The 10,922-nt window shown below is 43.6% G+C and overlaps 1 protein-coding gene across 1 annotated transcript; it reads left to right on the plus strand.

Annotated features, from left to right (window-relative positions):
* Nucleotides 1–1,693: 1,693 nt before the first annotated feature.
* LOC145415580 (uncharacterized) lies at nt 1,694–8,491 on the plus strand. Its single transcript, XM_080284801.1, has 4 exons — nt 1,694–1,846; nt 5,640–5,864; nt 7,311–7,548; nt 8,367–8,491. Exons 1-4 carry the CDS (start codon nt 1,694–1,696, stop codon nt 8,489–8,491), a joined length of 741 nt encoding a protein of 246 aa, XP_080140927.1.
* The last annotated feature ends 2,431 nt before the right edge of the window (nt 8,492–10,922 follow it).

Here is a 10,922-nt window from a genome sequence, read left to right on the forward strand (position 1 = left end):
GAATGGAGGAAGAGTGTTATCGCCGAGAGTGGAGAGTGGAGGAGGGAGGGGGGGGCTAAGACAAGGTATGAGAGTGTGTGAGGCAGGTATTGCGGTGCTTGAGGTAAACCTGGAGGTAGGAGGAGTGTGTGTGTGGGGGGGGAGGGGAGAGGTAGAGGTGCGTGTTTGGTAATCTGTGAGGTAACAGGGATGTGTTGGGGAGGTTTGGAGATAAGTGAGGTTGTGAAGGTGTGTGAGGTAGACAGGGAGATAAGTGAGGCTGTGAAGGTGTGTGAGGTAGACAGGGAGATAAGTGAGGAAAAGGGTGTGTGAAGCAGCTTGAAGGGTGTGTGTGGAAGGTAAAAGGATGTGCGAGGTAGACAGGAGGGATTGTGAGGCAGGTAGGAGGGTATTAGAGACAGGTAAGAAGGTGTGTGAGGCATGTACGAGGGTGTGTGTGAAAAAAGTTAGGAAGGTGTGGGGGCAGGTGGCAAGGTGTGTGATGCAGGCAGGGGGGATGTGTGGGACAGGAAAGTATGGGTGCGTGTGGACAGGTTCAAAGTAGACAGGAATGCAAGAAAGCTGTGTGAGGCAAGAATGGAGGGTGCTTCATGCAGGCTGGAGGAGTAAGAGGAGGAGTGGTAAGGGATGTGTGAGGCAGGGGGAATGTATAAGGCAGGGTGAGGGATGTGTGAGGCAGGGGGAATGTATAAGGCAGGGTGAGGGATGTGTGAGGCAGGGGGAATGTATACGGCAGGGTGAGGGATGTGTGAGGCAGGGGGAATGTATACGTCAGGGTGAGGGATGTGTGATCAAAAGGAAAAAGTATGAGTCAGTGTCAGGAGTACGTCAGGTTATGATATGCGACACAAAATAAAATTATATCAATGGAAAAACCTTGCAGGAAATATTGATACAGAGAAAGCGCAAGAGGACATTATAAATCAAGGGGAAAAACAAACTATAAATAAACTAGCCTGTGACAAACACCACACGAAAAACAAAACTTTGACTAAGACCTGTGACAGAAAAAAAAAAAAAAAAACTACGAAGAACTTCAGGTATAAACATGTAATATAAATAAAACCCTTATGGATAAAAAAAAAAAATAAAACGCATCTAGAGAGAAAAGCCAATTCCAGGCGTTTCTCATGATGTGAACCAAAGAGTTATGGTACAGAATTTAATAGTAATGCAAAGCAGGAAAAGGGAATCACAGAAGTAGGAGGAAGAGCCATCTACGCCATTAAAATACAAGAAAAGCATTAATCACTGTAGTAAGCAAAATAATTCACTAAGGAAAACGTTTTAAGAACCCCCAAAATCCATGAGACTGGATTATACAAACTGAAATCCCTTGAACATGTAGACGACGAAGATGAAAGAAGAACTGGGGATCGTTTGCTGGTAAAAAGAATATACAGCAAAAAACATCACCGTACTTCAGGGGCTAAGAGGCCTACAAACTCACTACGGTACATCTAAAACTGCACCTACAACTACAACAAATATCAAAACCCAAACGCCTCTACAGATGTGCACAAAGGCACTGACAACTAGGTATCCTTCCTACGATCATTCAGCGGTAGACAGAGTTAAATACAAAAACATCGCTACAATGTAGGGGAAAAAAAAGGGGGGGGGGGAATCGCAAAGAACTGAAAGAAAAAAAAAATACAATAAAAAAAAAAAAAAAAAAAAAGAGCCTCTCAATATGTGGACGACGGAGCTGACGGAGAGGCTGATCGCTGAGTACCGCCAGCAAAGTGCCCTTTGGGAGGTGACCAGCCCGGAGTACAAGGACAATGGGACCAGGGCCAGGGCGTGGATCACCTTAGCAAAGGCCATGGGCGTCGACGTGCCGGAGGTATGGACGCTAAGACACTGGGTTTTCATTTTCGATTTCGAGTTACGTACTACTTTGTGTAATAATTGTTTCCATGAAATATATACTGTCTCTATATACCGGTACATATAATATATATATATATGTATAAATATCTATTTATGTGTGTGTGTGTGTGTGTGTGTGTGTGTGTGTGTGTGTATTATGTTCCTTTACTTGCTTCCTTCATAAAATTCTCTTCAGTCTAACAGTAGTTAGCGTTTCTTTGCAGTTCTTTCACTATCAGGGTTTGCTTTCAGCATCAGTTCCCACCAAAAGACTCTATATAAACAATTACAACTATCACTAAAACAGACACCAAAAATGGCAAATCTTAAACCATACACTTACGTCAACTTAAATAAAATGTCATCAAAAGCAAATGCAACATTATGTAATATTAGCAATTTCACTACTCTGCTGACTGCATCGGTAACTTTCCCTAGGTGGCTACCCTTAGTTCTGTGGCAGCATCGGTCTGAGTAAAGCTTCCTACAATTGGCCTTAGGGGCTGGTCATGCATGGGCGTAGCTTCTCCTGTGCTGGTGTTACAATAGGTGCATATTCATGGCATCCAGAAAGATCCCAGTAGTGTTAGCAATGGTGCTGCATCCAGATGGCTGGTCATTTGTACTGCCTTTGCCGCCAGCTCTCGTGGCCTAAGGATCAGTTCAGTGATAAACCATCACTCTCTGGCATCCTGCTAATAGGGCACCACTCCATTAGAAGGGAGCAGCTCCTTGTAATGTAACTCTGCCCTCAATGGCAAGCATAATTTTTGCATGAAAGTAAGTTCACCCTGTAATGTCAGTTGTACCTCCGGCAGAACCAGGGGTACATTATTATGTAGTGGTTGCAGCCCTTTCACAACTAGCAGCGTCCTCCTCTGGTGAGTATAACCTAGTTACGAGGACGTAACTCCACGCCACATAAGGGCACAACCGTATGAGGAAGTCATACCCCCTTGTACAAGAAGTGGCAAGGTCTGGGCAAAAAGCACACTCTCAGACAAAAGGGGAGAAAACGCAGTTAGGTAGTGCCACAGTATAACCTACTCCGCTCTTGTTATTGTTGTTGTGTATAGCAAGAACATCCGACAGATACGAAGCCATATTCCTGTGGTGGGCGTATCATGAGAAATCACAATGCTCCTTCACTTGTGGGTTAGGCGTATTTCTGTGGGCTGAGTGGTGGCATAAATTATGCCAGGTCAGGTGCGTACGCTGGCTGCATTCACTCGGCGAGCCGGCGTCAAGTTCGTGGGCAGCTGTAACCAGCAGCCTGTGTAGGTGCACCTGGGAATGGCCTCGAAAGCAGGGAGATAGTATGTGTATGATGATGTGAGGAATTATGCAACAGACGATTTGATGCTGCAGAAGAGGCAATGCAGGGAACTATTCACTCTCAGCGGCGGCTCATGGAATTAATTACTGCTCTAGGTGATGCATGGGGTTATTAACAGGAGGATAATCTATCAGCTGAGGCGATGCATGGGAATATTCAGTGGGTGGGAATAGTGTCGGAGGTGAAGCATGGGATTAGTTACTGGATAATTTACTGGCTCAGGTGATGGGGTCAGCAGGCAACTGATTGGGTGAATTAATGCCATGAATTATAATTATGAAAAATCTTAAGCTAAACAAACGATAATACCCACGTGCTCTGCCATCATAACTAAGATCTGTTTTAGCAGGAAGGCCAGGGAAAGAAGAAAGTACAGAATCTTCCCACGTCTCTTGTTCTTCCAGCAGAAACAAATCCCTTTTACGATAGGAAGGTACTCACTAAGTTCCTCCGTGAATCTCCACCATGTATCATCAGTTCATTCTCTGTCACTATGATACCTTAACCCTTTTATGATGATGATGTCTTTAAGTTCATTCATTAAACCAAGGCGACCAATAAAGGCAGTGCCTCACCCCTCCAGCTCGAAAACTTTTTCCTACAATGAACAAAACTGTCTTGTGGTAGAAAGAACAAAAATTAACAGGTTCATATTAGTGGGGGGAAAATTCTTATATAGTAGAAAGCATTCAAAGAGCGCATACCTCAACCAATGCCATTACTATTAAAAAGAACCCGGATCCAGATCCGTGGAGATATTGTGTGGAATACATTGGATCCGGATCCACCCCTAAATTTAATCAATTGTTCCTTGACTCATAGCCCACTCTTCCACAAAATTTTGAAATTCATTGAGAACTTTTGGGAATACTGTGTGGGATACATGGGATCCGGATTAGATCCGGATCCGCCCCAAAATTTAATCAGTTCTTTCTTGGAACATGGCCCACCCTTCGACAAAATTTCATTGAAATTCACTGAAAATTTTTTAAGACACTGTGCGGGATACTGCGGATATGGATTCGCCCCCCAAATTTAATCAATTCTTTCTTCGCTCATGGCCCACCTACCCACAAAATTTCATTGAAATTCATTGAGAACTAATGGATATATCGTGTGGACAAACAGACAGACAAAAATAGGTGAATACATACCCTCCTCCAATTTCGTTGGCGGAGTATGAATAAAAAGTATACAATTAATACCCTCATATTCCTCCTCTTAATTTTAAATATAGAAAAAGAAAAACAAATGAAATTTGATCTTTGTAACAAGTTTCGCTTAGGACCCAGTATCTCGAAAATAAGGCAATATACATGAGGTACTTTTAAACAAGTTGAGCGCACACGTAAGGCATAGATGTGTGTGTGTGTGTGTGTGTGTGTGTGTGTGTGTGTGTGTGTGTGTGTGTGTGTGTGTGTGTGTGTGTGTGTGTGTGTGTGTGTGTGTGTGTGTGTGTGTGTGTGTGTGTGTGTGTGTGTGTGTGTGTACGCGCGCGTGCGTGCGTGTGTGTGACCACAGCCTGGATGTTCCCCATGCTGAATTTTTAGGCTGGTTGGACTGGTGGGCACAATCTGTTCCCCCTACACCCCAAGTCACCTACCAGTACGGCTGGGGACTTCAGTGTATTATCAGTTTTTGAAGGGTATTTCTATGGAAAAACTGGGACTTAAAAGTGATGTTCTGCCTTTAATTAAGACCCATATGCAACCACTAGGGATATATATGAGGCCGAGGTCACACACGGTTATTTTTGTGCAAATTTTAGGCGAGCAGGTCAAGCCGAACACAAAGAACCTATACGGCTATTTCTTGCCCCTGACTTAGGTTTTTCCAGCAGGCGAAAAATCGAATTTAGGTGTGTGGGTGCATGCAAGACGGACGAACTTCTCTACTAAGTTCGGACCAGTTCTTTTAGCCCATTATTACCCTTCTTCCATTTACTATTTCAAGTAAAGGAATTTGGGCATCCGGGTCCAAGGTAGCGTCTCACTTCTCGTCATCTTTAGGTAGTTGTTCTGTGGTCCATGAAAGGCCTGGGTATTATTCTGTCCCGCTGAACTGCTGAGGGGTCATATGTGTTTATAAACAACACTCGTCAGACCATATCCAAATTGTAATACCTGGGTGCTTTGAAAACCACTTAGGTGTTTTATGCATGAAAATGTTGGTAATCGATATTTTTTGAAGAAAAAAATGAGTAGCACAATTTTTGAAATCAAATACAGTATTAACAACACATGATCCCAGAATGTTTTACGAATCCAAAAATCAGGGCAAAGACGATCCTACTGAAAAATCTCCGAAGATCTTGCCCACAATCTCTGAAAATTAGCTCGGTTAATACTGTACTTCCCTGGAAAAAAAAAAAGAGCACAACATCCTAGTGTGACCACGGTTTTAACTTTCGTCAATGTTTTCTTCCCCGCAGGTGCAGCGCAAGATCCACAACCTACGGAACCAATGGAACGCGGAACACCAGAGGGCCAGCATGAGGCGGGCCAGTGAGGGCGAGGGGGCCAAAGGCAGCCGGTGGAGGCACTACGAGGCACTCTCCTTCATCAGGCCCTTCATCGAGGCGAGGAGAGCCAAAGTCAGGATGGAACAGGAGCTTTTTCTCTCATCCTCTATATCGTCTACGTCGTCATCGGCTCAGGTGTGTAGGAGATAACTAAGTACCTATTAGAACTGCAGGTAATTTATGGTGACCTGGGCAAAACAGATAATGTAAGAGTGGAACAGGAGTTTTTACTCTGATTCTCCATTCCGTGGACGCCGTCTTCGGCTCACGTGTACACACAGCAAAAAAACTATCGTTACAGGGGGGTCCGATGTGTTTCATACTGAACAACCTGGCTGTCTCGCTAGGGGTGGTAAGCCTGACAGTGGGTGAGTTGCCAAATAGGACGAGGTAGAAATATGGATGGGAGAAGCAATGGATATAGCTTATAATAAATATGCAACAAACACACGCAGGCATACCAATGGAGGAGGCTGTTATCAAAAACCTTCATTCGTGTGTCATTTTATATCGCGCAGAAGGTGTAACGATAGTTTTTCTGTTGTGTGTACATACATATTAGTAATACAGGTAATTTATGGTAAAGCAGGAAAGATACAGCATACAGCTAATACCAAAGCGTAATTTAAGTTTCTTCAGTAAAGCTTTTACAATGCTGACACTGTCTTGGCAAATTCTTTTGATTTTGTCATTCAGCTTACAACTTGCCTTTTTGCTCCTGGAACTTTGCTCTCATTCAGCCTGTTCCATAGAAGAATGACCGTCCCCAATCCTCCTTTTCTTTCTTTTCTTTTTCTTTTTTTTTTCTTTTTTTTTACCGTCAGCATGAATTTCATTAGGGACGCTCCAATGACGATCTTCTCACACTCCTTTTATATTCTTAGACATCATCCTTCAGGGATTTTGGAGAAACTTTTGCTAATGCATCAGATATCCCAAAGCCTTTGGCCGAGTCTGACCAAAATCTCTATTATTCAAACTCCTCTCTAACAGTTTCTCTCCTCTTGCTGTGCCTTCGTCTAAGATTCCACTCTTGTGGTTTCTGCAGCTGTTGTTTCAACTGGCCGGTGTGCTTCTTTTTAAAGGCAGAGTGATGATCACAAACTTTCTTTCTCCTGTTCATTAGATGGTCTTCTGAGTTGTACATGTAGCCCTATCCACTAATACATGGATGGCTCTCTCTCTTCTTAATTATTCCGCTCACTCCTTACAGCGTCCAACACAAAAGTCACTACAGCAAACAAGGGACGGCCTTTGACATACCTGACTTCTTATCTGTGGACCGGGATGAAAGAAAGAGGCAAGTTAGGTGTAGTAATCTATTCTGACGAAACCGGAAGTTTCCTCACCTGAAAACCAAATTTTAATACAAGTGAAACTAATTCTGACAGATGGCAGGGATAGTTTCCCTGATAACATCCATTTCCCAATAAATCATTATGTAGAGGCAGATGAAGTGAAGGACGCAGAAAAGAACATTTAACTAACATCTACACAAGAGAATAACAAAACAGGCGAAGAAAACACTGAATCAGGCAAAACCGATATACCTACAGGCCTTAACACCCATCTCTCCCACAGATGAATTACGTCGAGACAGGTGAGGTGAGCGAGGCAGGTGAGGTCTGCGGGGACACGGGGGACCTGCTGACGGTGAAGGCAGAGTTACAGTCCCCGCCCCCAGAGTACCCGCCAGAGGTGCCCCCCATGACCCTCATCCCCTCCTGCACGGTCACCAGGAAGAGGAAACTGCCCGAACCCGCCGTAGAGGAGGGGTCAGAGGTCACGGGCAGCTCAACGCTAAGGGACGAGTATGCTAGTGAGTACCTGGATTATAAACTGCTTCTACAGTTCTTTAACCTTAACTTGGCCTAGATTTTCATTCTTCGGCAGCTTATTTCACGTAGCTCAGTGGAATGAAAAAGCTAGTGCGACAGTTCTACATCTTTCCTTTGCACTTCTTGGCTTAACATCATACTCTACTCTTAATTTATCGTTACAACTCTGCATTCCAGTAGGAGAGATGGAAATTCTAGGCCACGTTAGAATAAATGAAATACAGTATTAAGCCAGGATTTCCTTCAGCCAGAGAACCTTTTTTTTAATAAGTTGTAGTCCTACTACTTCGCGCAGGAAGGTTCAGAGGTCACAGCCAGCTCAACGAACAAGGACGAGTATGCTAATAAGTGTCTGGTTATGGAACGCCTTCAACAGTACAGTATGTCATGGAAAGTAACAAAAAAACCTGCACCAGCTACTTTCATATTAACGCTGTCGAGGTGCAATGACCCGAGGTTTGACTACCTTAGTTCAGTTCATTTAAAGACACTTGACGAGTCTGTTCTGTTTAATGGCACTGCATAATCTGGAAATAGTAATGAATGAGTTTTCACCACGCGAACTTTTAAATCAACGGCAGAAAGACGGTGCCAGTCTAAGTCAGTGGTTCTAAATCTGTTGGTGTCCACGCTCTTCCTTCTTATTACAGTATATCGCAGGCCATGTCAAACTACAATATCAACCTATTGGCATTCCTGTACTTCTGTAAGGAAACAACAAAAACAGCAAAAGTTAAAGTGGAGCACCGACCCACATTCAGGTGGCTTAGATTACTGAACTATAGGTTTTTCCTTTCAGTCTTCGGTGAGTACGTGGCCAGTGAGCTGCGGCTGGTGAGGGACCGAAACGCCCTCGCCCTCGCCAAATACAAGATCAACAATGTGCTTTTTGAGGCCACCTCGGGCTTGCTTGGGGTGCAATAGACCAACAAACAAACAAACAAGCACACACACACACACACACACACACACACACACACACACACACACACACAATATTTTCTGGTAAGTGACTAAACACAGAGTAGCAAGCCTAACCATTTTCTGTAATCCAGGAAATCACTAGAACCAACACATGACCCGCCCAGTGGATGACAGTGATTCACGGCGCTGCAGTCCAAGAGTGGCTGAAATTTACTGCTCAAATTATGCCAAACACGGCTAAGTAACCGGTCGTTCTCGCCTTAAATACCTGGACTAATTAGCCTAACTCTGGGCCCCTTCACCTGCATGAGGAAATAAAGGATTGCAAAGATAGGCGTATAATTGTGCCCTAACTTGCTTCTCTAAATCTCACACATTATACACTTGTTGCATCAGTAATCTAGCCGTTTCTCTGGACATACTCGTTATACCAATATCAGGTTCTCAATATTCACACCTGTCACATCTGGCACTGGATTATACTTCTTATACCAACACCTGCAAACCAACACCTGCTTCTCTGTATTTACCTTTGCCATATAAAACTGACTGCTCCACATACAAGCTGGGCACAAATTAGGTGTGTGTGTGTGTGTGTGTGTGTGTGTGTGTGTGTGTGTGTGTGTGTGTGTGTAAACCTACAATACACGTGAAATATACAACTAAAACTTAAAATACACCCACAACACACCTTCCACCCCTTTATCCTTCGTTACTGGACAAAATACGCGCTGGAAAATATAACAAAGAGGATATCAATAAACTGATTTTTTTTAGCTCTCTGGATCTCATTAATCTCCTTAAGCTGAATAAAAGCGTCTGTTGGCAGCACGGACGGAAACATTTAGAATTACAGTAAATATTTATTTTTATAAGGTGTGTGTGTGTGTGTGTGTGTGTGTGTGTGTGTGTGTGTGTGTGTGTGTGTGTGTGTGTGTGTGTGTGTGTGTGTGTGTGTGTGTGTGTGTGTGTGTGTGTGTGTGTGTGTGTGTGTGTGTGTGTGTTTGAGAGAGAAAGAGAGAGAGAGAGAGAGAGAGAGAGAGAGAGAGAGAGAGAGAGAGAGAGAGAGAGAGAGAGAGAGAGGAGAGGTGCCTATTTACAATTTTGTAGGGCAATAAAAGGGTATGCCTGAATGGTAATGTGTTTGTGTGTTGTGGGACCGGCACCCATATTTAATAAAGCAGTAAAGAACCAAGTAAATGATTACAATAAGATACATAACAGACTACCAACACTAAACACAATAAAACACAGCAAGGATAAAACGAAGGATTTACAACAGAAAACCAATACTTGTAACAAAACTACGGCAATAAATGGGCATGTGCGATATATAAACGGCTTTTGTTTTGGGAAGGGCACCCATATACCTGTGTCATCAATCAAACTTTTTAATTGGGCGGCCGCAGCGTGGGTGTTCAGAGCTCAGTTATTGATCCACGCTACCTCCCACACACACACTGACTTTCCCTCCCACAGACTACACTGGCCTCTGACACAGCTTTTTCCCGCCTCCCAGAGCCTTCTTTGGCCTTTTCACATCCTTTTCCAGCCTAACATACACAACCTGGCCTTGCATGTCTCCACTCAATTACCTTATCTTACTCTACTGCACCTGCCTTCCACACTCATTTCCTGCCTGGTGAGGAGAATATTCACTTTGCTCAGCGTTTCAGTTCCCGAATCCTACCCACGAGGAGAGAAATATCAAGCACAGATCTAGGACTCCGTGACATTCTACACGCACTGCCACCAGAAGTCGTCCTTGTGTAGAGCCTAACCCACGTATCAGGTTTATGAGGAGTACGCGTGCTCTCTTTAGTCTGATGCTGTTCAACGACAACTAATGGTTAACAAAGCGCAGGCACCAGAAGGAGGTTGGACAAGGCTATAGTGCTGTATAAGACTTGCCAGTTTAATGCGCCCCATCTACCACCCGTGAACTAGAAACTAACACAGAGAATTATCATAACAAGAACATCATTTGCAGAAAACAACACTGCTCTGCTCAATGCCTCGCGCACACTACCGGAAAAGGTTTGTATAAAGATAAACCTGTATCTGGAGTGGTATATTTAAGTCTTTTCTTGTAATGATAATAGGTTCTAAAGCATTTATAAAAACTGTTCTCTCAAGGCGAGCAGACAAATGGTTACTCTTCATGGTGTTATAAAAGAATGTAATTTTAATGAGACTTCCTTGACCACACTGGTAGCAGAAATACATAGGCTATATGGAATTTGAACTCTTTAGAAAAAGGGAATTGAGAGAGAGAGAGAGAGAGAGAGAGAGAGACAGACAGACAGACAGACAGACAGAGACAGAGAGATAGAGAAACGAAATACAAATGACTGAAGAGCTACCTTATCGAAGCAACACAGTGCCACAGACTTCGCCTCCCGGAAGAAAGTTTGAGGAATAGAAGAGTGAA

The sequence above is a fragment of the Coenobita brevimanus genome, chromosome 103, assembly GCF_032717465.1.
Source record: "Coenobita brevimanus isolate Jiangsu-jjx chromosome 103, ASM3271746v2, whole genome shotgun sequence".
Taxonomy (NCBI): domain Eukaryota; kingdom Metazoa; phylum Arthropoda; class Malacostraca; order Decapoda; family Coenobitidae; genus Coenobita; species Coenobita brevimanus.

What these genes read in the sequence shown, in the direction of transcription:
- LOC145415580 (XM_080284801.1), top strand. Translation starts at nt 1,694, where the DNA reads ATGTGGACGACGGAGCTGACGGAGAGGCTGATCGCTGAGTACCGCCAG. An exon ending in TGGGCGTCGACGTGCCGGAG is followed by an intron (nt 1,847 to 5,639) that starts GTATGGACGCTA and finishes TCTTCCCCGCAG; the next exon opens with GTGCAGCGCAAGATCCACAA. An exon ending in GCTAAGGGACGAGTATGCTA is followed by an intron (nt 7,549 to 8,366) that starts GTGAGTACCTGG and finishes TTTTCCTTTCAG; the next exon opens with TCTTCGGTGAGTACGTGGCC.